The 27370-nt window shown below is 46.5% G+C and overlaps 1 protein-coding gene across 6 annotated transcripts in view; it reads left to right on the forward strand.

The window, feature by feature from the left end:
- Positions 1–248: 248 nt before the first annotated feature.
- Positions 249–27370, forward strand: part of LOC147903604 (uncharacterized) — a 98972-nt gene continuing 71850 nt past the window's right edge. For 2 of the 6 annotated variants that reach the window (XR_015540765.1, XM_087372527.1), the window contains exon 1: positions 366–752. Coding sequence is in view for 2 of the 6 variants with exons in the window: in XM_087372527.1 (XP_087228653.1) it covers positions 629–752 (124 nt within the window). In the remaining 4 variants the exon portion in view is untranslated. Of the gene's footprint in view, positions 339–365; positions 789–27370 lie in introns of those variants that run through there. The other 4 variants (XM_087372528.1, XM_087372531.1, XM_087372530.1 and 1 more) reach the window with 4 other exon arrangements.

A 27370-nucleotide genomic window follows, 5' to 3' on the forward strand; every position in this document is an offset into this window, starting at 1 on the left:
TACTAGGAAGCCATATGCACTTGGAAGAAACATTTTGTACAGCTTGCATACTTATAAATGGCATACAATTCATTGTTGGAAACAATTTGTAATATGAAATAGGGTCACAATCTTGTAGGTCCCACACGTGTGAAGGAAAGATTCGAAAGACTAAAAATAATAATAAGAGGAGGAAAGTTGTGTCTCGTCCACACGTGCCCATAGATACGGAACATAGAGAAAGAAAGCCCATATATGGTCCACACGTCAGAAAGAAAGCCCATAGATACGAGGGTCAGGAATCTGTCCAAAATCCAAACTTCTGGCCCGATTTATTCGGGCCTTGAGGTTAGCTTCCTGTACGCTCACGTCCTTTTACCACACTGCGTAGTTTGTTGCAATGGATTTTGCATCTCGATCCTCAGCTGTTAGTTTGGAAAATGCGTGCTTTCACGCATCTGCTTATTTCATTCATGTGGGTCGTGGGAGTCGAGCTCAATTTTGGTTTTGAAGACGTTCGGATCATGTTGCAGTTGCTGGGATGCATTATCGTTGGCACATGTAGTGCTGGCGGTCTTGGTGGCCATCATTGCATATCGATTGTCAGCCACAGGGTTTGAGGCATTGTTGTGGCAGCTATCAAATCCCAATGCATACGATTCTCTTCCACTTGTGCCATCAATCTTCTAATCAATCAAGGCCGCCCAGCGGTGCCTCGTTCCTATTTGTCGCGTTGATTACAGATCCTTCACACGGCATCTCTGTCAAGCGTTGTGAATCCATCCCCGATAGGATCTTATAGCGCATTTGTAATTGTTTTCTCACACGTCAATAACCATTAATTCATTTTTACAATTTGAGTAATTCATTTATTAGTGCTGAATACACTGATGTAAAATAGAAATGCTCTCTCTCTCTCTCTCTCTCTCTCTCTCTCTCTCTCTCTGTGGTGAAGATGTTCGCTTAGAGGCTCCACCCATTCAGCTCATTGTATATGTTTTTTTCAGTCTCATAGATCCTTCGGTCTTTCAAAGACTTTAATAAACTCTCTCTCTCTCTCTCTCTCTCTCTCTCTCTCTCTAGTCTCATAGACCCTTCGGTCTTTCAAAGACTTTAATAAACTCTCTCTCTCTCTCTCTATATGTAAATATATATATATATATATATATATATGCATGCATGCATGCATGTATGTAAAAGAGCGTCTCTTGGAATGTACAAAAGGTTTATTGGAACTACTCGAAGGACGAGTGCCAGAGGTTTGCAACCTGTAGATGCTAATTCCATATTATCCCTTAGTCATTCTACATATTTATATTGGTGGGCTTGGCCTGATATAGCTCTCTCACAGCCGTTCTGTAAATTGGAATATCGTGGAAGGAGAACTTTCTCGTTTTGTAGCTTGAGAGTCAGTTAAAAAGTTGAGGGCAACAAAAAAGAAAATGAGAAAGTACAGGAGAGACAGCCTTGGCTTCAAAGCTCATTATATTGTCCTTGGGTCCTGATATACAAAGCATTAAAAACCGTAACCCCTCCTTGTAGACAAGTGTGGCTTCCTAGAGAGTCTAGACCCTTTTGCCATTGTTGGTTGGTTGCACCATCTCTGATGTTTGCAACAAGTGGCCACTTACCTAACCCCTATGAGCCACTAGTAATAGGGGGATTGTTTGGAGGCAACTGCCCTGCCATAGCCACAGATTTTTGTGATCATGGCTCCTCCGAGCAGGCTCATCCTTCGTCCGTGTCTTCCCTTCTAGACAGAGAAAAATAGGTTGCACCCATTGTCTCTCTAGTTTCGACTGTAGGCATTTTACGTACCCTACTCCAAGTCTGAACTTCAGAAACTCATTTTCGGCCCTGGCAGATCTAGTGGACTTTCCCGATGAGAAATTCGTGCCTTCCACCTTTGGTGAGGCTATGGTGGGCATTCCTTTCCATCCCAGGTTGGCTTCCTCTTCAGGTGGACCGGTTCTTTGAGTAAGAAGTCTTCCCCCATCGAGGGGTTTGTTTCCGCCATTAGGCCGGGTAAGGCCTTCCATGCTACTTCCTCCCGCCGATAGGATTGTTAGCCAGAACATATAGGGCGTCTGTGGTATACCTCATCCTGTTGTAGGCAGCTTCTTCGTACTCAGCTCCATCCAAGTGTTACATGAGGCTTCATTGACATTCTTTTCATTCAGGAGCACAAGTTGGATGCGAGAGATTGTGCTTAGTCAGGTAAATTGCTTTCAGGTCACACGTTTTGGTCACCTGCCTTTGGGTACTAGGGGTGGGACATGCATTTCAGTTTCAGGTTCTTTTCTTCCCCTAGCGGTTGAACACGGTATCATTATTCCCTCCAGAGCTCAGTGGATCATTCTTTTGATTGGGAGACATAAGGTTGGTCCTCTCAACCTTTATGCCCCTAATAATTGAGGGGACCATGTCTTATGGAAGGACTTCTTTCTTGGGTCCCCATTGTAGATTCATGGGTCATAGGAGGTGACTTCAATATGGTGGAATTGCCTTCTAACAAGAAGGGGGGTAGAGAAGGAGGTATCCACTCCTTGAAGAGAGTAGCTTGGGATGCCTTTTTATTTCAGTTCCGTGGCGGCAGAGACGTTTGGTTGGATGATGCTCTTCACACTCTGTCACAGTCTCTCCAGTTCTCATGGTCAAGCACAAGATTTCACATGCCCATCCATGCATGCATTGACAGATTCTATGCTGACGATTGGGCTTTAGATAGAGGTGGTTCGATATGCATTACTCTTGGGGTCTCTACTTCATACCGCTTTCCAGTGGTGTTGATGGTTGTCGAGCCTCATAGGAGAGGTCACTCTGTCAGCAGTCTCAAGATTCCAGATGCCTTATATGCAGAGGAGGACCTCACCGAGGTAGCTTTACAGATTTGGGTTTCTGATATGCAAGGCGGAGTGTCATCTCCTTCACACATAAGCAACCCTCTCGGATATTAGTGACTTTTCTCATGGTCGAGCACGAGATTTCACATGTCCATCCATGCATGCATTGATAGATTCTATGCTGACGATTGGGCTTTGGATAGAGGTGGTTCGATATGCATTACTCTCGGGGTCTCTACTTCATACCGCTTTCCAGTGGTGTTGATGGTTGTCGAGCCTCATAGGATAGGTCACTCTATTAGTCTCAAGATTCCAGATGCCTTATATGTAGAGGAGGACCTCACCGAGGTAGCTTTACAGATTTGGGTTTCTGATATGCAGGGTGGAGTGTCATCTCCTTCACACATAAGCAACCCTCTCGGATATTAGTGACTTTTATCATTCGGTAAGAGATTCTCAGACAGGAACTTGGTCTCCGCCGGCAGTTGGCAGACCTTCAGAGGGAAGAGTAGAAACGGCCTACAAATGCTTGGATTCAAGAGCGCATTGCTGCAGCAAGGGCTCTACAGTAGACATTGCTATATCAGAGAGCAAAGTATGCCTTTCATGCACGAGAGTCCTTTTAGACGCAGATGCATGGCAGAGTCAATAAAGCATTTCTTCTCTGCTCATGGCCCAAGACATAGTATAGAGAGTGTCACTCAGCTCATTGACTAAGACCGGGTTTTCCAGTCTAATCCAGATGCCGTCATCTGGATAGCTACTGATTTTTATGCCTCCCTTCTTGTAGTAGGTTCTGGCATACCGGTCAAAGATGATGCCAAGGTTTAGATTTGGCCACATATTTCACTATTGGTGAAACATGATATGAGGATTCTACTAGATGCACCTTTCACCAATATGGAATTCAGGATTGCTCTTGTAGCTCTTCATAAGGACAAGTGCCCCGGTTCAAATGGACTCTCCCCATCTTTCTTTATTGCCTGTTGGGATGAGATCGGGGATCACATCACCTCAGCCGTGCAATGTCTTTGGGACTTTGGTACTCTGCTTGGATTACTTACATAGGGTATTATCCATCTCATTCCAAAGGGGGGTTACACCTTATATAAAAATTTGGCAAAAATTATTAGACTACGATTGTAGCCCTTTCTTTTGGACCTCATCCATGACATGCAGATAGGCTTTGTGCATGGAAGGAACATTTTTAATAATATCTTTTCTTTTTCAAAGGCTTCGGATTGGGCTATGCAAAGTGTCCAGAAATTAGCCATTTTACTCTTGGATTTTGAGAAAACCTATGACAAAGTAGATTGGGATTTGCTAGAGGGAACCCTTCATCGTTTTGGATTCTCAGATGCATGGATTAGAGGGGTCTCGTCTTTGTAAAGATCAGCCCACAGCCAGGTACTTATTAGAGGAACAAGGAGAGAGAGATTTCAAATTTCTAGATCAGTCCCTCAAGGATGCCCTCTCGCTCCTTTTCTTTTCTCTTTGTGACTAAAGCTATGAGCATTTTTCTCAGATTGCAAGCTGATATTTTTGGGGTCAAGCTTCCCCTAAGACATAAAGAGAAACTCATAGACTATGAGTTGGCAGATGACATTGCTGTTTTTTTGGATGCCACTCCTCAAAGACTCATTTCGTTCAGGGCAGCCTTGGATTTGTTTTGTACTGCAGCTGGTGCACACAGCTGGTGCACACATTAATTGGCACAAATCCAATGGCTTTTGGATGAGTGCAAGGACACTCCTGATTGGGAGCTGATTTTGGTTTACATCGATTTAGAAGGGTGTTCCCATCAGATCTCTAGGGTGCCATGTTGGTATGGCTATCTCTTCTTCACAATAATTTTCTCCAGTGTTGGAGAGCATCAGGAGGAAACTCTTCTTTTGGAGTTCAGCCAAATTGAACCTGGCTTCCAAGGTGGTGGTTGTCAACTACGTTCTGCTGGCCACGGCATGGTATGTTTGTTGTTGGTGGTGCGGCTCCAGAGATTGCATTACTCAGCTCGAGAGACCTATAATGAACTTTTTGTGGAATGGACTAGATGGCACTACAGGTAGTGTGGCTAGGGTGGCTTGGGAGATGTTGATCCTTCCCATAAAAGGTCTCAATATCATAGACCCAAACTTGTAGTGCAAGGCATTACTTTGTAAGTTTGTGGTAAGGGGATTTTTGCCTGGGCAAGAGCCTTGGAAGGATTTCTTTATTCGAAGCATACATGCATGTGTCCCTTGGCTAGCACCATGTGGATTTTTACTTCAGCCCCTCTTAGGTCTCCTTCCTCTCCTCTTATGGCGGCCATTCTGAAAGCTTGGAGCAGCTTTAAAAATACTATTCGGAGAATTTCCCCAGTTTTTCTAGAAGAGATTCATAGGCAGCCAGTCATGTGGAATGACAGCATATTCGATGAGCATGGTAGACCACTAGACCACTCACATTATATGTAATGGTTGAGATAGGAGAGAGGCCCTACCTCCTCTGTAGGATCCTAGAAAGCTTTCAAAAAGCTTGTAGAGGACCATAGAATGCAAGTAGTAAGTCATCTTAGAGGAAGTGCAAGGAGGATTCAATAGATTGATGCAGCCATTCCAGTGGATTGGACTAAGGCGGATGATATGCCTATTTCTTATTCCTTTTGGATTGGAGCATTCTCAGGTTTGGGCTTTCCACTTCAGGTTATTTCTTTGCTACGTCCACATGAGGATGCCTTTGGTTTTGATGTCTAGATGGGAGGCAGGCTGTCTAGATCTTCAGATGATGTTCTTTTAGAGACTGCATTCCAGCTTATCAAGCTCATTGGTTTTATAGAGTTTGGCTCGGATTCTCAGTGATACCTAGATCTTAGCCTTGGGTTCATGGAGATTGTGGCTCTATGGTGGGGACCCCAATAAAGTATTTGCAGTGGGACCTAGGGGAGTGGGATTGGATTGATGAAGGGCATTCAGAGAAGGCCGTCCCCTTCTTTCGTTATATTCGAAGTAATGCCAGGAGGTTTCAAATCAGTTGCAGAGGCTGCAGGTTGCTGCTGATTTGCAAAAAGTGTTTTGGAGAAGACTCTGGAAATCCCATATGAATAGAAAAACTACTCTAATTCGTTTGGCTTTCTATCCATGGTGGGATTGCAGTTACCGTGTGGAGGTTCAGGTTTGGGGCATGAACGGCCTCTGCTAGGAGGGCTTCTTTCCCTAGGGAATGGAGAGGCTCCCCTTTCTTCTCGGAGTCCTCTATAGGGTTGCTGTGGCATTTTCAGCCTCAACCTCAAATTTTTTCTACCTCCTTTTGAGGAGCATTTTTGGCTACCTTGAGGCCTTATTTCATGCACTGCGTGTTATATTTCCACCTTGAGCTTGCTCTCGTGGGTTTTGTTGCACGTTTTAGGCTGTTAGGATGTTATCAATCTCTTCCAAAGAGGAAGGGGGAATTCCCCAACTTTTGAAGCTGGCCCAAGCTTTTAGGGTAGCAGCCATATAGGGTTCCTTTTGTATGGGATAGTATGCATCTAATAAAAATTCCTTGTAGGGTTCCTTTTCTGGCAAGAATCCTCTAAAATCTTGCATACTAAAGCTCTTCTCTTATTGAGGCCTCCTTCCCACGCGGGTAGAGTCAAAGTCTCCCAAGGCACCCTAGCTCTGGTGTCTATTGAACCATATAGATCACTCCATAGAAAGTTCCTTGTCAGCCTTTTGAGCTGACCACTCCACAGAACCTCCCTTCTTTAAGGGCAGCCTTGGATTTATTTTGTTTGGCAGCAGTAGGTGCACATGTTTAGTGGAATAAATTTAGTGGTTTTTGGATTAGTGACCATGACACTCCAGGTTAGATATTTGGGCTGCGAGGTTGGTATGGCATCTCTCCTTCATAACAATTTGCCTTAGTCTTGGAGAGCATGAGGAGGAAACTCATTTTTTGGAGCTCAACCATGCTTCCAGGGTGATGGTGGTCAACCAAGTATTCCTGGCCATGGCATGGTTTGTTTGCTCTTGTTGCAGCCATTCTATGAATTGCATTGGTATCCAAAAACATTAGTATCATCAGCTAGCTCACATCCAAGTAGCCTCTGAAAAAGTAAACACGTTATCCAGGGTACTCTGATCCTGAACAAAGCCTGTTTATGTAGCTCTAAAGATATCAGGGAGTAGGGTACTAAGATGCAAAGCCAAAGCCTTCGCTAAGATCTTACAGGCAGTCCGAGTCCCAAGACGTGTAATGGTTCTCCAATTCTTGAGAACTACCTTGTCTCCTCCTTTTAGGATGAGACAAATGGGACCAGTACGCAAAGGCTCGCCCAAAGATCCTAGCTCAATGGCCTATGAGAATGTGGATAAGAGATGAGGTCCAATGATATCCCACAAAGTCCTAAAAAAGAGTGGAGTCAAACCATCCTTGCCTGGGCATCTATCCATGGAAATCTCGCTTCTTCTTTAACAGCCTCCAATGCTGGAGAATCCTCAGCTCCGACACGCCCGGCAAGAGATCCTGCTAGAGAGGAGAAAGCATATGGCATCATTGCTCTTGCTTTAGGAGATGACTATATTCATCACATCTCTGACTTAGAGTCTCCTTCAGAAGCTTGGCAGAAGCTTGACATTATTTTTGGTGCTAGCTCTCACATCTCAAAATTATCACTTAAGATTGCTTTCTTTGAATTGAGGATGGTTAATGGCACTCCTTTGGCTGCCCATGTCAATTACATGCGGAGTCTCATGACTCAACTTGCTTCTATCAACTCTCCTATTACTACAGATGATGCTATGGCAGTATTGCTCAAGAGTATGCCAGAAGATTATGATCATGTTGTTACCACTTTGAAAAATCTTCCTAATCCTAATCTTGAAGGTCTTATCTCTGCTCTTCAAGAAGAAGAAAGGCACATGGAACTCCGGAGAGGCAATGACACAGCCTATGCCATAAAAATCAAGAAGGGCAAGTTTTCTCCTCGCAATCATTGTGGGAAGACTAATCACCTCTCAAAAGACTGCTTCAAGATCAATCCATGCACTGTGGCAAAAACAATCATCATGAAAAGTTTTGTAGAGCAAAAAAGGAGGCAACTTCAAAGACAGAAAATGCCAATCTACTTTCAGTTGATGTGCCTCCACAAGATGAGGCATCCTTTGAAGATTATGCTTTTTGAATCATCTCCATATATGCTCCAGATCTCTCTCTTTTATTGAGTCAAGGTACTCAGCCTGGATAGTCCTCCAAAATGAATGAAATAAACTATTGTGTTTTGTAAACACCTCTGGTCACCATATGATGTAGGCCATGTGTATGTGTTTTTGCTCCATGGTACCTCCTGCAGACATTGTGTGCATGTACATGCAGGGGAGATAACCATTGGAAGGTCTTTTGTATCCCTTTTGTTTACCTTACATCCATGGGAACCCTTGCTAGCTTGAGATCCTAGCCATTGATAGATCCATGACCACCATGAGATGGCATGTGACACCTTGTGCTAGCTGTATCCTTGACATAGCCTGAGGCATTCCCTTGAGAGGGGGGTTTTGTTGGGATATCTCAAGGTGTATGCCTCAGGCACACCTTGGTTTCTATGTGTGTGTGCTAGAGACACAATTAGGTGTCCATAAGCACAGTTAGGCGGTGATAGAAGCCACATAGGATGATTGAGAGAATCTAGGAGCAGATTGAGGAGATGATTGTGGAGCTCAGAGGTCATCAGTGATGTCAGTGATCATGTAAGAGGTGCCTACTTAAGGACCTCACCTTTCTTCATTCCATAAGTAAGAATTCTGAGTTTGTGTTCACTCCATGCTTTCTTTTCAGTTACCAACACATTTGACATTGTCACTGCAAGGGGGGTGTTAGAAATATTAATCTCTAATTTAATGACCTATGTAATAAGGGTTACGAGGCACGTTTTCCCTTTATACGGTTTTTCCTCCCTAATAATAGTTAGTACTTGAGTTTGTAGGTGAGTTAGTCACTACATGTGTGTTGATACTAGTTAGGGTCCATTCTAGAAATTTGTCTCTATGACAACCCTAGTGTAATCTCTCATTGTGTGTTGCTAAATTCTCAATACAGGTTACTCTTGCTTGTGTTCTCCTCGAACCCTCGCTCCATTTTCCAAGAACACGAATACTGAATATCTGAACCCATGGGGAGAGAGATAGTTTCGCAATGTGGTGTCATTGGGACAGTGATAGAAAGAAAGAAAGAAAGAAAGTTTATTAAAGTGTACTAAAGACCAATGGGTCTAGAAAACCTGATACAATGAACAAAAAGGGTGGAGCTACTAAACGAGCATCCTAACCCATGCTAGAAAGATTTCGAGGACCCTAATTTTGAATTGCTAGTGATATGAACTAGGTGAAACTGATACTATTGTATATTTTAGGTCATGTTTTGCATGCTAGAACTAGCAGTTTATTTGCATGAAGATAGGACCTGATTATTAATTGTGGAACTATTGGTAGATGGAGGTGTGGGTAAAGAGCATGCACATAAAAAAAGTAGTTACACCTCCCAAAAAAAAAAACAGTCACTGTTTTTGCGAGAAATTTTGATATGTAACTCGGATTTAGGAGTTTTTGTGATCATTGCGAAGCTGAGATCGAGATCTACGACTTTTTAGAAGAATTCGAGGTCTAACTCAGTAGGAGAGAGGGTCGAAAACTCAGAATACGATAGGCGACCTGTTTTTGTTGTGAAAGGTGTATGCAAGTTGATGTTTTTGAGAAGCAGAGGACGTTTGTGAGTGTCTTGGGATTTGAATAATGGAGGTGCTCCTACTTTGTGCCATACTAGAGTCTTCCTCATGTATGAGAGATTCCTTTGATTGTTGTTCTAGTTTGCAGAAGCGGAAATTAAAAGTATTGGTCCTCTGATTCCTCTCATCATTGTTTTGGAGCCTTCGGCGAGAGGCGTTTCCTCAGGAATTTTCCGGTGACTGAGGAGAAGTACTAACGTCACATATCTAGCGATTGTTGCTAGAGCGAGATGGCCCAAGATTTCTCTAAGTTTCTTGGGCTGCCTAATGAGGCGCTTCTCAGTTCTTCAAAGATCTGGAGTTCACGGTGCTGCTAAAAGGCAAAGATAGACCTATAATTCTTTTGCAAATCCTAGGCTATTGTCTACAAGGTGAAGCAAAGATATGGTTTCAGAGTTGTTTTCAAGGTGTTTTGAGAACCCAAAATGGCGATGTCTCCAAGACCCAAGTGCTAGGAGAACAGGGTCAGGATCAAGATACCACTGTGAGCCCGTGCCCCACTCCATGTAACCTCCATAAGAATATCATTTGAAGATTTGAGAAGTCTGCCTCCCGATTGAACATCAAAGACAAGGGTCTCCTCATGTGCATCCCGCAAGGCAATAACCTGTAAAGGAATACCCGTCCCCGTGAAAGCTCCTAACCAAGTGGACTATGTGATCAACATGTCATTTGTATCTATCCACTCTGCTGGTATGGCTGCTCTATTGAGGACAAGTAGGGTCAGCCCTGAACCTGGATCTCCATGGGCTCACTGCAATCCCTCCATGAATAGAAAGCCAAAAGAAGAGAGTGATCTTTCTATTCTTGAGGGATTTCCAGAGCCTCCTCCAAAAGTTTTTATGTGCCTTCTCCAAAAGTTTTTCCATTGCTTAGTACGTGTAATTTTCACCGCTTGGCACGCATGTGTCCAGTTCATAAGGGAAGTGGTCTTATGCATCAAAGCTTGTAAAGCCTTCTTTGGATGTGTCCGTGTTTCCTTATATGCCAATTAGTGGGTTTCTTTCCGATTTATCACTTCCGCATGCTAGTAATGTCAACGATGCAATTGGATACAACGTAATGAAATCATAGGAGACCAATGATGTGATGGAATGTGACAAAGAGTTTTTGCCATCGCCAATGATAGGTGCTGCAGAGTCGTGTATAGAAGGTGGTGAAGGAATGCTTGATGACACTTTGGACTCTCAGATCATAGATGAGGAATCATATTTAGCAGAGGCCAATGAAGTAGAGCCAGATATGCTTGAAGGGAGTGATGAAGAAGAAGCGGAGAGCTCTCATGGGTATAAGGCTCCTTTAGAAGAGGATCCAAGAGCTCTTGAAGAAGAACCGAGCATGCATGCTGAAAATGAGATGGATGTTTATGCTAAAGAAGAGAAGCAAGTGATTTATATTTCCAACCGTAAAGAAGATTGTTATAGTGATAGATGCTCAGCATGATGAGAGGTACATGCTTGGGATTATGCAGCTAGTTTATGAGACAGAGACAATGATGGACAATTTACAAGAAGAGGTCTCCGCACAAACTAAAGGTAGACAAGAGAATGGGCATAAGCCGTATCAACCTCATATTGATGAAGAGGTATTGCCCATGCAAACAACATGTGAGGACATTGAGGATGATAATGAAGAGCCGGGGAACAAGCCTGTTGTAGCAACTCTTGCAATCGATGTATTGCAAATGCAATGAGTTGGATGCCTTTGACAGAAATATGGGGAAGACATATCTCTTGCTACTTATCGTCTAAGGCCTGGGTATTACAAGCAAATCATAAACAACCTTGAAACAAGCTTGCCAATAGTCCTAATGCTTGCCTACACTGGCAAGGCTGCATCATACAACATAAATGGAACCACCATCCATTCCGCATTGTACTTGCTCATTCATAGCAAAAACCTTGCATCCCTCCCATCAGAAAAATTGGATACTCTGATGAATCTATACAAGCAAGTCCAATTATTTGTGTTTGATGAAATATCCCTTGTTGGCAGTAGGACAACTCTGAACTTCACCGACCTTTGAATGCACTCACTAAAAAGAAGCTTTGACGAGAACTTTGGTGATGTTGATGTCATTTGGGTGCGGAGATTTATATGAAGCAAAACCAGTAAAAGATGCTTGGGTCTTCATGTGCAATGAAGGAGTCTTGGATGACCAGGTAAAGGTAGCACATGATGTTTTACCACGTGACTCAATGCATGATGCATCTTATGGAGAGTTCCCAAATAGGGATGGTATGCACAAACCACTGACAATCGGGAGGTTCTTGATTGGGGCTTTGAGAAATCAATTGAAGAATTGAATTTAAAGATGGCATGCATATTGGAGAGGTTAAACATGGGCTACAGACTTTGAAGACACATGGCCAAGAGACTCAAATATACTTGGATGTAGATGGCTCAAGGCTGTGACCAGTATGGAAGGAAGGGTTTGTTTCCTTTTGATCCAGGAGGATAACAAGGCAAAGCAAAAGGGTGATGCTGGACATGAATTTTCGTAGCTGAAAGAAAGAAAGAAAGTCTATTAACATCCACAAGAGACCAAGAGGTCTATGGGACAAATGAAAACCATCTAGTACATCAGCTTAAGGAGGGCACAGGGCAGCTCCCACTCTCAGTGTAGAGGCAGCTCCATTTTATTTAAAGTACCTACTTGATAACCTAGATAAATTGTACACATATATAGTTGGCCATACATCAGTTTAAGACTGAGAGTCTTTTGGTTTTGATTTGAACTCTTTAATAAGTGCTACTCCTTAATGGTTACTGCCCATTTCCCATCTTTCCTGGCAGCCTTGACCTTTGCTAATTCCGTTGCCTTGTTTTGAGTTGAGCTTGTGTAATCTCCTCAGCTATCCATACTTTGGTACCCTTCAGCTTACAAGATTGTCGGAGGACCTTGATCTGAAAATCTTTTGATTTTAATGTAAGGATGGCATGACCTTTAGATTGTCTAATAGAAGCTAGTATGGAGTCGTCAACTTCCTCTTCATCACCATCCATCCATTCAATGTTGAGCAAGGTTGCTTTGACCTTTGCCAATGTTTCACAAAATGTGTCCTCCTCTTTGTACCAGTCTTTTGGGAGTTCCCCTATTCTAATCTTCAGCACGTTGTCCCAATCTAGATTCATGTTCTTTAATCTTTCCTTGAATATCAGTCTTACTTGCTTTTGTGTCCACTTCCACATGTACATCCTTCTTAATCGTTTGAACTTCTGTATGCACTAAATCCTTGATTGTGAAGACCAATTGGGGGGTAGTGGGAGAAGCCTTACAAGCCTTTACAGCTTCATCTATAACTGATTGTTGTTCAGGCCCCACAGGGACCCAAGTCTAGCTGTCACCTCTTTTAGTAATATCTTCTACTTCCTCACTTCTTGCTGTAAGAAATAAATTTGTTCATGTTGCCCAATAGTGGGTCGGTCAAAACCACCTCGGTAATATGTCCGTGCATATGGAGAGAGTGTCCTAGCAACTAAAGAGTAGGGGGGTCTGCTGCTGCTGGCAGGAATAGTTGTTTTTGGGGTGGGGCAGAGGGGGATTTGGAGCAGAGGATAGACCACTCCATCTTGGCCATTCTACTACTACCCCCTGGTTGAAGCTAACCCCTGGGTTGGGTTGGGGCTTCAAACCCAGCACGGGGTTAGGGGACAGAGAAGGGAGCTGCTGCAAGCTAGATCTGACGCAGGAGTAGCAATAGCTGTACGGAGGGGTACAGTAAGAGTTATGGAAGGGCTACGGGGAGCTGGACGGAGGTGTACGAGGAGCTGTACGGAGGGTTATGGGGAGCTGTACGGTGAGGTATACAGGAAGGGTTACGGAGGCTGTACGGAAGGAAAGAGAGAGAGAGAGAGAGAGAGAGAGAGAGAGAGAGAAGTCCTCGGAAGACCTCGCGGGTCTATGGGATAGAGTGATACAACATCAAAAAAGATCTCATACAAGCCTCTGTGGGCTGGGACAAGGGGTGAGCTAAAGCCCTTGCCAAGTACTAATCTAGTGTCTAAATAGAATAGAATAGAGACAAAATCAGAATCTGAATCAAGAGTTAGGAGTGTCCAGATCAAGTCAGGTCAGGTCTCTCCGCTGGGCCATGAAGATGTCGCGTATCTGTAACTGTCGGGCTGTCTCACTTCTAGGTGGTGGCCGTGGTCGCCTCGATCTTAGTACTCGTCGGGCTACGTCGATCGTGATCCCTCATCTCTGGCTTTGGCGGTCCCCTACAAGTAGTATTGTGATGGGACGAACCTCAATGGTGTGCGCTTTGGTGGTGCACGCTCTAGTAGTTCGAAGAGTCTGGTGTGACCGATTGCTGATCCAGGTTGCTCTCATGTCGACAATCTCCTCATCCTCAACTCCACTGTGTCCAAGAGCCGTCTCGAAGGCATAGAAGTTTGTAACCTGTCTCAAAGCTGGGTCCGGCTCTGTATCTTGTAGTCTGTCCAGTGCTGATAGTGCTTTGGCCTGTCTCAGTATTGCCTCTCGGTGTCGGCGCATCTCCATCAAGTACAACCCTACACAGACCCGGTCCTAGAAGTGTATCAGCCGAGAGAGCGGGCCAAAGCCGGTCCCCTCCTGATAAAGGCAGTGATATCGCCCTCGTATCTCATAGTAAACCGGGCAACTACATAGGAAGTGCTCCTCAGTCTCAACGATATCCATGTCGCATAGTGTGCAGATCCTATGTTCTCTGGGTAGACCTGCAGCTTGGCCCGCCTCAATCCTAAGCTGATGGGAGGAAACTCGCATCTGGCCAATGGCAATCCGGAGTGCATGTGAGACTCCTTTGTCCTCTAGATAAGGAGGTCGGATAATGAAACCATCATCAGAGACTCTGAGGAAGTGATCACGATAGAAGTGCATTTTGGTGGGGAGCGGCTAGTCCCTCAACCAAGTCTGGGATGTGTGAGTTGGAGGAGGTCTAATCGTATGATACGGTTAATCTCATCGCGCGGAAGTTGCTCAAAAGGGGCATCCATGCTATACTGAAATGCGGGTAGTCTGTCCATTTGAATGCCATGGCTAGTCAGCCATGTGTCTGTGCGTGCATACCAGGTGGTTGCTTCCTCACCTGCTAGGCATTGAGATGATTCCAAAGCTACCCTCGGTAGTCTCCAATGAGGCAGAGCCCCTACCTTGTGAATGAAAGTCACTGTTTGGAAGATAGCATCGACATATAGTGGCGTCATGGCAGACTCTGCTTGTATGATCTCATGTGGAACTGAGGGCTTACTCCGTATCATCTTGGATCCCATTGAGACCTATAGCCTCTCAAACTTCCTCCAATCTACTGCTGGAATGTCACTCGCCCAGAAGGGCGCTGCATACATGGCGGTCGGCCGTACTAGAGTGTCGAAGAGCCAGCTCTTCGTCGAAGGATCCTGGAAGTGTGCCTAGGAGCATTGTCTCTCTAGTCGGGCCAGAGTGCTTCGGCCTTGTGTGAGTCGTGCCCTGGCAGCCTGGGTCATCGAGAAAATGGGTCTTGCGAAGACCATGCCCAAATATGTATAGGATTGTACTATCTCCACTAGCTCCCCTCTGTATGTGAAGTGTCGAAGAAGCGCTGGACGTGAGGTATTAAAAATCATGACCTTGGTCTTGCCAAGGCTGACATTCAAGTCCCTCTGCAGAACACCTCAAGGGCGTCCAGATGCTTCTGTAATCTTTTAGCCGATGAAGATAGAAGAACTATGTCGTTGGCATATAGTAATATCTGAATCAGGAGGTCAGCCAATGGTGAGCCCTCTCCGCCTAGTCGTTGTAGGAAGGATGTGATCTCATCGATGTAGAGTCCAAAGAGGGTCGATGAGAGGGGGCAACCCTGCTTCACCCCAATCGTGCTCTCAACCCAATCTAGTATACCTCATGGGGCTCGGACTCTTCCTCTGACCAACTCATATAGGCTCATAACCCCCCAAATCAACGTCTCTGGGCTCTGTAGCTCGCGCAATCTCGTGATGAGACGGGCTCATGGGACAGTGTTGAAGGCCTTCCGAAAGTCTACAAAACAAGCGTAGACTTTCCGGTGTCGGGCTTTGGCTTCCTCGATGATGGTCCACAAAGTAAAGATATGATCCAAGGTGGAGTGCTGTCTCCGGAAACCTACCTGCCCTAGTACTCGCTGCCAATGTGTGGCCAATCATGAGAGTGCGATAGTTCCCCGTGTCCATAGGATCCCGTGCTTTGTGTATCGGGACTATGGTGGTGGTGCACCAAGAATGTGGGAAGCCGTGGCATACTGCGTGATTAAACATCCGTGCTAGGATCGGGGCTAAAACCTCATGGCCATGTGCAAAGTGTTCCATCCGTAGTCCCTCATGATCTTGTGCCTTTCGATTATTCAGCCGTTGCAGTGCATCCTGTATATTCCGTGTAGTGAATACATAACAATGCGTGGGCCTCGGCATAGATGACATATCGGGCTGAGCCTGATCGGGGACATCATATAGGGAGCATGCATAAGTGTGCCACGTAGATGGGTCCGTGATAGGGATAGGCAGCTTCCTCTCTATCAGGAACCCCCATCCAGTAGTGGGGTCATCCCCTCGAAATGAGTTGATGATATCCTGCATTTTGTGTGAAAGGAAAGCTCGCCTCTTATGGCGTGTCAGTCGTCGGAAGATCCTCTATGCCTCATGTTTAGGCATGTGACCTAATGCATGTTCCCGTGTGAGGTGTGCTCTGGCCGCCCTGCACTCATCATTAAACCACGAGTTCTGTGGCATCTTCCCCTCACGTGCCTATTTGGGTTGGGTCATGGGGAAGGATATACTGGTAGCATCTTGTATAACGATAACAAGTGTGTCTGAGGCCTGAGTTAGATCCAAGTCTCCGCCATCTCCGAGTAAGTCAGAGAGCTCTCTAGCCAAATGACTGGTGTAGACCGGATCGAGGGCTCGATTAAAATGAACCTGGGTGCATGGCTGTCTCTGGGGCGCCGATCCATGTGAGGTATACCAGCTGATATACTGAATGCCAAATATGTGTGATCGGCTCCAAGTGGGGGTGGAGGCACCGTGAAGTCAGATATTCTCGATGTGAAGGCTAGTGAGCCGAGGAGATAGTCTACTGTACTTGTCCCCCCTCCGTGTGGAAAGCATGTGAGTCCTCTTGATGATGGCCATCGCTGGAGACCGTTATATATGATCAAATCATGTATCGCGCCTAGATCAAGTAACAGTCTCCCGTGTTCGGTCACATTCGAGGCATGTGCGGAATGTCTCAGTATCCCCATTTCGGTGGCATCTAGCTCTGGAATCATGTGAGGGTCCCTCTCATGTGTGAAATCTAGTAGCCCTACCTATAGATCCCCTATACGTGCATTGAAGTCCCCTAGAAGGAGAATGTCCCCAATTCTAGAGAGTTCAATGATGTGGCCATGGATCGTCTCAAATGGGTTATGTCTGTCTGTCGTCGTGACCTCAACTGCATAAGGGGAACCATCTGGGGGAAAGTAACATACTGCTATGTAAAGTGCACGGGCCCCTAGTGGCTGTAATCTTATCCACATGTATCGTGCATGCTCCTCTGTCTGTACTACGGATATGCATGGTCTCATATGTGCCTGTCGTCGTGACCTCAACTGCATAAGGGGAACCATCTGGGGGAAAGTAACATACTGCTATGTAAAGTGCACGGGCCCCTAGTGGCTGTAATCGTATCCACATGTATCGTGCATGCTCCTCTCTCTGTACTACGGATATGCATGGTCTCATATGTGCTCTGAATAGGACAGCTACCCCTCCTGATCCACAGACTCCGTTCCCTCTCTGGGTTTCTTTCCTATGGGTCGACTCCCATGTGTAGCCCACCACATCGGGCAGCCCTCTCTCTGGGCTCTCATGTGTCTCTGTGTAAAAAATAACATCTGGGTCAACATATGTCTCTAGGAACCCCCCTGGATCGGACCAAAGCGTGCCATTGCAGTTCCATACAGCCATGCGTAGCTGTTCTAAGTCTCTTCCTCCATCAGATATATTCATGTCTGCAAGAGGCCTCGTGGGCCTATGAGACAAAGTGCGAATCCAAGAAGTACCTCATACAAGCCACTAAGGGTTGAAGCAAAGGCTTCACTAAGACCCTTGCTGAGAACTGAGAACTGAGAACTGAAAACTGAAAGCAAAAGCTAAAATGCTAACATGCTCAGCTAGTGAACAAAATACTAGAGTAGCAAAGTAACAGAAGCGTGTCAGGCGCTCAGGGCTAGCACTCCTAGTACATGCTCAGGTTCCATATATCCAGGTAACCTGGTGGCACTTTGATGAAATGTGAGAAGCTCTCGTATCTGTGTCTGTCAAGCTGTCTCATGACGTGGGGGAGGGCGTGGTCTCCTCGATCTCTGGATCCGGTGGGCTACGTCAAGGGTGATGCCTCGTCTCTGGCAGTCGCCTCTGAGAAGGGATGAGATAGACCGGACCTCGATCGTGCGTACTCTGGTCTTCTCCGTGTTGCACGTGGAGTGTGTGTCCCTCATCTGGCCGCATTGTGGTGGACACTCCTACTATTAATCCACGATGCTTTCATCTCATCAAGCTTCTCTCCCTCAGCTACACTGGCAGCTGACTCAGATGCATAGAAGTCTGTAACAAAAGTCTGTGATTTGTCGATGGTGACCTGTGGCATCAGTCCATGCTGCAGCTCTCTGGCCCTGTCGCATCAATGTGTCTCTCTGTCGGCACATCTCAAGCAGGTAGAGCCCAACACAGACCTGATTGTGAAAATGTATCAGTCGTGTGAGTGGGCCAAAGCCATGTCCCTCCTGAAAGAGGCAGTGATATCGTCCTCAGATCTCATAGTAGACTGGGCAGACACATAGAAAATGCTCCTCCGTTATATCTCCCCCATCTGGCATAGTGTGCAAGTCCTCTGCTCTTTGGGTATGCTTGTATCTCTCCCTGCCTCAATCCGCAGCTGATGTGATGAGACTCGTAACTGTCCAATAGCGATCCTTAGTGCATGTGAAACTCTAGTGTCCTCAAGATACTGAGGTCTAATGACAAGACCGTGCTTTGAGATCCTCAGGGACTAATCACGGGGTAGAACTGGATCTTGGTGGAGAGCTCCTCTCTCCCCCAAGCCCTAGATGTATGGATTTGGAGGAGGTCCAACCGTATGATACGGTTGATCTCATCTCGTGAGATCATCTCAGGTGGTGCGTCCAGACTGTAGTGAAATGGGGGAAGTCTGTCCATTTGAATGCTGTGACTACCAAACCATGCGGATATCCGTGCGTACCATGCCGTATCAACACCACTCTTTGCTAGTCGCCTGGAGGACTAATGATAACCTCGGTAGTCTCCTCTAGGGTAAGGCCCAAACTCTGTGGAGGAACGTCACTGTTTGAAAGATGGCATCAACTAGGAGAGGGGTCATGGCGAACTCTGCCTGTATAATCTGATGGGGGATTGAGGGTTTACTCCAAATCATTGTGGATCCCATGGTCACCTGTAGTCTCTCACATCATCTTGGATCCCATGGTCACCTAGAAGTGTGCCTAGAAGCATCGCCTCTCTAGTCGGACTAGAGCACCCCGTCCTCGTGTGAGTCATGCCGTACCCGCATGGATCATTGTGAAACCTAGTCCAGTGAACACTATCCCCAAATATGTGTAGGACTGCACTATCTCCGCAGGCTCGCCACGGTATGTGAAACTATGGTGACGGGACATTGCTCACGAGGTGTTGAAGATCATAACCTTGGTCTTCCCAAGGTTAACTGTCAAGTCTCTCTCCTTGCAGAACATCTCCAAAGCCTCTAGATGTTTCTGCAGCCCCTCTGCTGAGGATGATATGAGGACTATGTCATCAGCATACATCAATATCTGCACCATTAGGTCAGCCAGGAGTGAACCCTCTCCACCTAGTCGATCAACAAAAGAAGTGATGTCGTCGATATAGAGCTCGAAGAGAGTTGGTGATAGGGGGCAGCCTTGCTTTACTCCGATCGTGCTCTCAGTCCAGTCTGATAAGCTTCCTGGGGCGCGTATCCTCCCTCTAACAGACTCATCTAGACTCATGATACCCCAAATCATGATATCTGGGAGCTGTAGCTCCTGTAACCTCCTGATTAGGCGAGAGTGTGGGACAGTGTCAAATGCCTTACGAAAATCTACGAAGCAAGTGTAGACTTTATGATGCCTTGACTTCGCCTCCTCAATAATAGCCCTCAGGGTGAAAATGTGATCCAGGGTGGAGTGCTTTGCATACGGATTCTCCCACTAAAGTACGATGGTCTTGTTACGGCGTTGAATACGCAGAACAGAAATCCGCTGGGTTACCAGAGTCCTTACCCTTACCTTTCTTTGATCCGGTCCAGAAAGCCGAATCTTCTCCAGTCCTCGTCTTTTGACGCATCTCCTCCTCCAAAAGCATCGCGCTGAAATCCTCAAAGTTGAGGGGTGGATTTCTGTTCTGCGTATTCAGCGCCGTAACAAGACCGTCATACTTTGGTGGGAGAATCCATATGCACCTTCGTGCTAGATTCTGGCTGGTGATGATGATGCCAATCGCAGTCATCTGATCGCGCAGATTCTTCATCCTGGTGATGAACTTCTCTGCCGCTTCAGACTCAGACAACTTCTCGTTCGCGAGTTGAGTCTCCAGGTTCTGAATCCGCGTTTGATTCGTGGTCTTGCACTGATTTTTCAAGACCGTCCATGCCTCCTCCGCTGTGGTGACATGTTGAATTAACGCCATGACGGAATCACTAACACTACAGACAATAGAACACAGCGCATCTGCATTTCTTCTTGTCCACGTGAGAATCTCATCCGCAGTTGGTACTATCTGTTGTCCTGCATTGGCTGGATCCGGTCTCGCAACCGGCCTCACGTCCACCCCAGTAGCAGTGTCCCAAAGCTCGTATGCGCTTAGGATGGTCTTCATCTTGAACTTTCAGAGTGGATAGTTAGAGCCGTCCAACTTTCCACTTTCGCCGAACGGTGGAATTCACAGTCTTGCGGGCTGGGCCATCTCTCACAATCTGCTCGCAAACAGAAACACACTACCAAATCTTCTTGCTAGAGTCAGGTTCTGATACCATGTAAGAAAATAATACAACGTTTGTGCTCAACAGATAACAGGATCTCGTACGCAAGAGAGAAAAACAAGATAGTATGGAGAATCAAAAATTTGATTACTGTAGAATTGATACAATAGATGGCGTTGCCTCCCAACCGTGCACTCCTGTGAAAGAAGCTTCGATGGCGTGCTGGAAACAGTAGAAGACTGAGGCTGAATGCTAAGGAATCAGGGTTGCTGTAGCCAGTGATGAAATGGGCTTCACGGGCTTGCTCTTATATAGCCACCAGTCGTAGTCGGTTAGGCTCAATTGGGTGGCCAACCCGGTCTGCCCAAAACGGTTGACTGGGGGTCGATCCCAAAATAGGCCATCGACCATACGATAGAACCGGTGCGCAAAACAGAGCAACTAACCTACGTTTGCCGTTCGGCCCAGAGCCATCCGGGATCATCTGAGGCTCCAAACGGGCCCCGCAACCCGAGAGTGGGCTGCCCCGGGAAATGCTCCGTCTACCCTCAGTGCGGTCAGTCAAGGGATGCCTTCCCGCACTTGCATGTAGCCTAGTTGGCGGTGTGCCAAATCTATCTGAAGCCGTCCAACCATCAGGCCACACATGGCCCCCATCTGGTGTCTAAACCAGGACCTACCGGATAACCGAGCTTCTCGAATGCCTTCTCCTCATATGGGGGGCTTACAAGTAGAGTTAGCTGGTTCCCGCGTAGTTACAAGAGAGTGGAGCATTGATATCTAACAAACTCGGCATGTTTCCCTTGTACCGTTGTTTGCAAAGCTGCCATCTCCTTTTTGAGTTGTTCATTGTCTGATTTCAGCATATCAATGATCTTGCACCCTTCCTCTGATGTCCCCTTTGCGTTTTTGAGCTGCTGCATTTGCTCTTTAATGGTGTTCAGCTCCTCGTTAAAAGGTGGCTGAAACTCCCCTTCTTCCCAATGTGCACTTGCCTTCAGTTTGTCATTCTCACTTTGGAGGGCAGCAACATGGGCTCCGAATGTGTCAATTTTTGAGGTCAAATTACTGTTTTTTTCATCTAGAGCACAAGTCATGTCCTGCATTTACCTTTCTCACATGTCCATTTGTTTTGCATCTCCTTTTGCCATTTCTTCATTTCATCTTGCATTTGGGATCGGAGGTTTGAGAGCTCATCTTCTCTAATCTCTCTCAGCTTCTTGCGTAGGCCTTTAATTTCTCTGTCTTGCATCTTACATATTTCCTTGAGTGCTGATATGTAAGCCTTGGCGCTTGGGTCTTCTCTTTTCTCTGCTTTCGTCCAGATGAGCCTATACTTCCGATCCTTAGCACCCCTTGTTTTTTGGTCGGGTGAGCTCTCCTTTATCCCCATAGTGGCAGCCTTTCTTGATCTGATAGTCTTCTAGCAGGTACAGGTTTGGTGTAGATTGCGAGGGCTGAGGAGGCTGGCTACCAAGCTCAGCCTTGGTGTTTTGCAGCCCAAGGCTGCTTCACAAGCAGCAAACAGCTGCTATGGGCCTCGGGACCCCTTATGGCGCAGTTGAACAGCCCACGGGGCGGCTATGGAGCCTTGGGGCTCACACAAGAGCACACCGGCAGCCGGGGTTTCTGTTCCGTGTCTCCTGTGATAGCTTGGAGGCTCCTATGTTGGTGGAGGGCTCCCATGATGCCCCTGTGGCACTTTGGGCAAGGCATAGCTACAGATCCTATGCTAGCATCTAGCGAGTGGCCAACAAGCTCGTGCAGTGATCGGCTAATCAATGCGGCCCGGTCCTCTAGGAGGGGGTATGTGGTCAATATAGGTGAGTAGAGTGTAGAGCCGTGTAGAGTATACGGGTGAGAGGCTGTGGTCAAAGCGTATGTCGTGATAGGTAGTGTAGGTGGGTGGTGTGGTGAGTGGTAGAGCAAGGCAGGGAGTGGTGATATTGAAGAGGAGATATGTGTGATCAGCCCCAAGTGGTGGTGGTGAAATGGAGAATTCTATGATGTGTGATGTGAAGGCAGGGGATCCCAAGATATAATCAACTACGCTAGCCCCCCCCTCCATGCGAAAAGCAGGTGACGCCGTTGGAGGAGGGCCATCGCTCAAGACCGTTATAGATAATGAGATCGTGTGCCATACCTAGATCTAGTAGTGCATGTTTGTAAGAAGTGATAGGGCCCCGTCTATCAACAGACACTCGTGATATGCCAGTGTCAACAAGATCTATGTCGGGAAGTAAAACAACATCCTCTCGAAAATCTAGTAGTGGCACCTAGCGTGCTCTTGTCCTCGCGTTGAAGTTCCCCCACTAGAAGAACATCTCCGCGGCTCAAGAAATCCATGATATCATGGTAGAGAGGTGTATATGGTGATGTCTCAGCCTCCTCTCATACCACCTTGGCAAAATGTGAGGTCTCTGGTGGGAATTAGCAGATCGATGGGAAGAGATCACAGTTGGTGGTGCATTGTAGTCGGATCCAAAGAAACCTAGAATGTGGATCTCTCCGCTCCACTAAAATTGCCCCAATAACAGATGATCTATATAAGACTGCTGCTCCTCTTGATCCTCGTAGTCCACTTGTCTCCCTCGTCTCCTCTCTGTAGGCTGACTCTGAAGTGTATCCACTGACCACCAGTAAGGGGTGCTCTAGGCTCTGATGCGAGGCTCTGATGCGTCTCTGTGTAGAAGACTATGTCTCGTTCTGTGCATGACTTCGAGGAAGTCCCACGGGCGGTATTGTTACAATTCCAAATGGTGCAAGCAAGGGTCTCAATATCCCAATTCTCATAGACCCCGCCCCCCTATGTGGAGGAGCAATCAGGTGGTCGGCAAGGTTCGGTGATGAGACTTCCATCCCACACTATTGCCCACTTCCCCTCTTTGCGAGCTGCATCACGCAGCTGCAAAAGAGCAGGTCTCTCCTCTATCTATAGAGGAGTCAGGTCCTCATCCATAGATATAATGGGGTGATCACGTAGAGCCGAGATCTACAACGCAAAGCTGCCAGGCGTGCCTAAGTGTCCCTAAAACGTATAACAAGAGGCTTCTCTTTGTTGGGATCTCTCCCCACTTGCCATGCTCCCACAATAGCATGGTCCGGAACCCCTATTGTGGTCGCCACAAAGGTGGTCACGTGGTCCATCGGTACAGTCTCTGTCTGTGGAATCCCTCGAACTCTGATATTGAGAGCCTTGGTGGCCCTCTGCTGCTGCTCCAAAAGGGTAGCCGAAACAGTTGCCTTTGCAGGTTCCCGCTTCACCACATCTACCCCTTTGAAGTCTCTGCTAAGCTGACTGCATGGCTATCTGAGTCCCCACGGCTGCTGTAGGTGTACTCCCCGAGGCCAGCTCAAGGAAGAAAACTCCTTCCTGAGCTCCATGATGTGGATGAGACTGGCCTGTTGCTGAATAACAATCGCCTACTCTTGTGCAAACTGGGTCAACTCCGCAGCCCCTCATGCGGGCCCATCAACCCATGCACGCATCATCATTGAAAGCGAGGGATTGGAGCTGTTGACTAGAGAAGGTAGGCTAGGCTAGGCGGGAGAGGCTGAGAGAGCAAGAGGTTGAAGGCAGGGGGTAGGAGGGCTGAGGCGGTGGTGAGGTTAGGAACGGGGAGAGTTGAGGTGGGGGGCAGAGAGGCTAGGAACGGGGAGTGGAGAGGCTAAAGGCGGGGAGCCAGGCGGAAGGCAACAGACGAGAGGGGTGAGTAGGAGGAGCAGAGTAGCGGGTGGGAGAGCGAGCAGGAGGGGCGGAGTGGGCAGCAAGAGCAACGAGCAGGGTAGCAGGAGGAGTGGAACGGGCAGCCGAGGCAGAGCGGGAGGGGCGAGCAAGTGCGGGAGGGTTGAGCAGGAGTGGGAGGGGCAGCAGGAGCGAGCATGAGGAGAGAAAGAAAAAAGAAAGAAAGATGTATTAACGTCTGCAAGAGGCCTCGCGGGCCTATGAGACAAAGTACAAGCCAAAAAGTAACTCATACAAGCCACTGAGAGCTAAAGCAACGGGTTCACTAAGACCCTTGCTGAAAGCTAAAGTGCTAAACTAGTGAATCAGGTGTCAAAATACTAGAGTAGCAAAAACAAAATAACAGAGAAGTATCAGGTGCTCAGAGCTAGCACTGTGTCATGACCAAAGAAATCACCAAATCGTGATTAGTAGACATTAAAACATTATTAAATATTATACGCCAATGGTATAACATGTATATGTATTTATGATGGACACCGATCGATTTGTTATGGCGGTGGATCATCTTAGTAGATAGGACTAATCGAACTGGAGCCACTGCTTCAGATGGCATCGAATTTGGACATGTGATACCTATTTTATTAATAAAACTTTGCACACACGTGTCTAGGTCCTAGGGGTAATAGGAAGGGAAGGGTGCATCAAGGTGCATGGAATGGTAGATGCATGGGTCATAGGATAAGGGTAGGTGTAAATGGGAAGATGAAACTTGAGTGATCTTAAGGGACATTAATGAAAGGGTATCACCCTTTCATTGTGACTCTCACGTAGCATTCTTCATCCACCTTGCATTCATCCGCCATCTCTCTCCCACCTTGCATGTAGGTCGAAATAGAAACAAGCGCATTCTCGAAAAGTCTGGTTCACACACTCCTAGTACATGCTAATGTCCCGTATATCCAAGTAACCTAGTGGCTCTTTGATGAGATGTGAGGAGCTCTCGCATTTGTGTCTGTCTGTCTCTCGACGTGGGGGAGGGCGTGGTCTCGATCTTTGGATCCGGTGGACTACGTCAAGGATGATGCCTCGTCTCTGGCGGTCACATTTGAGGAGAGCTGAGATAGAACGAACCTTGATTGTGCATGCTCTGGTCCCTCTCCGTGTCGCACGTGGAGTGTGTGTCCCTCGTTTGGCACCACTGCTAATCCATGATGCTCTTATCTTATCAAGCTCCTCTCCCTCAGCCTCATCGGCAGTCGACTCAGATGCATAGAAGTCTGTAACAAATGTTTGTGATTTGTCGATCTTGGTGACCTGTGGCATCACTCCCTACTGCTCTCTGGTCTGTCGCATCAATGTGTCTCTCCATCGTCGCATCTCAATCAAATAGAGCCCAACAAAACCTGATCGTGAAAATGGATCAGCCGTGTAAGTGCCCCTCCTGAAAGAGGCAGCGATATCGTCCTCGGATCCCATAATAGACAGGGCAAATACATAGAAAATGCTCCTCCGTCTCGATCTCCTCCATCTAGCATAGTGTGCAAGTCCTCCGCTCTTTGGGTATGCCTGTAGCTCTCCCTGCCTCAATTTGCAGTTGTTGTGATGAGACTCGCAATTGACCGATAGCGACCCTCAGTGCATGTGAGACTCTCCTGTCCTCGAGATACTGAGAGAGAGAGAGAGAGAGAGAGAGAGAGAGAGAGAGAGAGAGAGAGAAAGAAAGTCTATTAACGTCCACGGAAGACCAAGAAGTCTATGGGACATCATGAAAACCAATTAGTACATCAGCTTAGGGAGGGTAGCTCCTAGGGAGTTCATAAAGTAGCTCCATTTATTTAGAGTACCTACATTATGACTTGGAAAGAAACATAATCGGCCATACATCAGTTTAAGACTGAGAGTCTTTTGGCTTGGATTGAGTGCTATGCCCTCACGGTACACTGCCCATTTTCCATCATTCCTTGCAGCCTTGATCCTAGCTGATTCCGCTGCCTTATTTTTCAATTGATCTCGTGTAAGTTGTTCAGCTATCCATATCTTAGTTCCTTTCAGAGATACACACACACACACACACACACAGAGAGAAGAAGAAGAAGAAGAAGAATGTATTATCGTCCTCTGAAGACCAAAAATCGGCCTATGGGACCTGAAACAATACAAAACCTTACATACATAAAGACTCCTCCCTCAAAGGGGAGGGTAATAAGAGAAACTACCTTTATGTCTAGGTGAGTTTCTGTGCTTGAAAAGCTTACATACAAATGTTACTAAAGCTGAGGATGACGCCTTATGTAGCAAATCAGCCAGTCTGTTATGTCCCTCAAGAAGAGAGCTGAACCTTTTCCTAATGTGTGCATAGTAAGAGAGAGAGAGAGAGAGAGAGAGAGAGAGAGAGAGAGAGAGAGAGAGAGTTTATTAAAGTCTTCGGAAGACCGATGGGTCTTGAGACTGTGAGAATCTTGATACAAACAAACTCGTGTGTGTGTGTGAGAGAGAGAGAGAGTTGCATCCCTCCCAATATGGCTTTGTTCCACATGGCCATATCACAGAGAACATTGCCAATGCTTATATTGGGATTGAATATGCCAAATACATGCAGCAGGATGTTCTACTCTTGCAGGTAGATATTGCAAAAGCCTTTGACACAGTTCAATGGGATTTCATCTCGCAAACTATGCGAGCTTTGGGGTTTGGACAAAAAATGCAGCAGGTTATTTACTGGCTTTACAGAGATAGCAATGCAGCTTGCATTCTTTTTGGGGATATCTCTGATGAGTGGACTCTTTGTTGTTCGGTCCGCCAGGGATGCCCTCTCAGTGCTTTATTGTATGCCATTGCTACTCGTCCTATGCTATAATATATTGATCATCTTTTGGCTACAGGATCACTTCATGGCTTGCAATTGGATGCTAATCGCAGCATGGTTGCTCAAGCTTATGCTGATGATTATTTCTTTACCCCGAAGAATACGCCCCATGATCGTGGTGCCTTGATGCATGCCCTCTCTGTTTATGGTTTGACAGCTAGTCTTCATGTTAATTTTCAGAAATCTAAGCTGCTCACTTTGCATTGCAAAGACTGGCATAGTCTATTATGGCCCGGGGATATCATTCCACCCACTCAGTTTGTTTGTCATC

Source organism: Dipteris shenzhenensis, chromosome 3, assembly GCF_047967505.1.
Source record: "Dipteris shenzhenensis isolate YYH24624 ecotype China chromosome 3, Dip_SZ_1.0, whole genome shotgun sequence".
NCBI lineage: Eukaryota > Viridiplantae > Streptophyta > Polypodiopsida > Gleicheniales > Dipteridaceae > Dipteris > Dipteris shenzhenensis.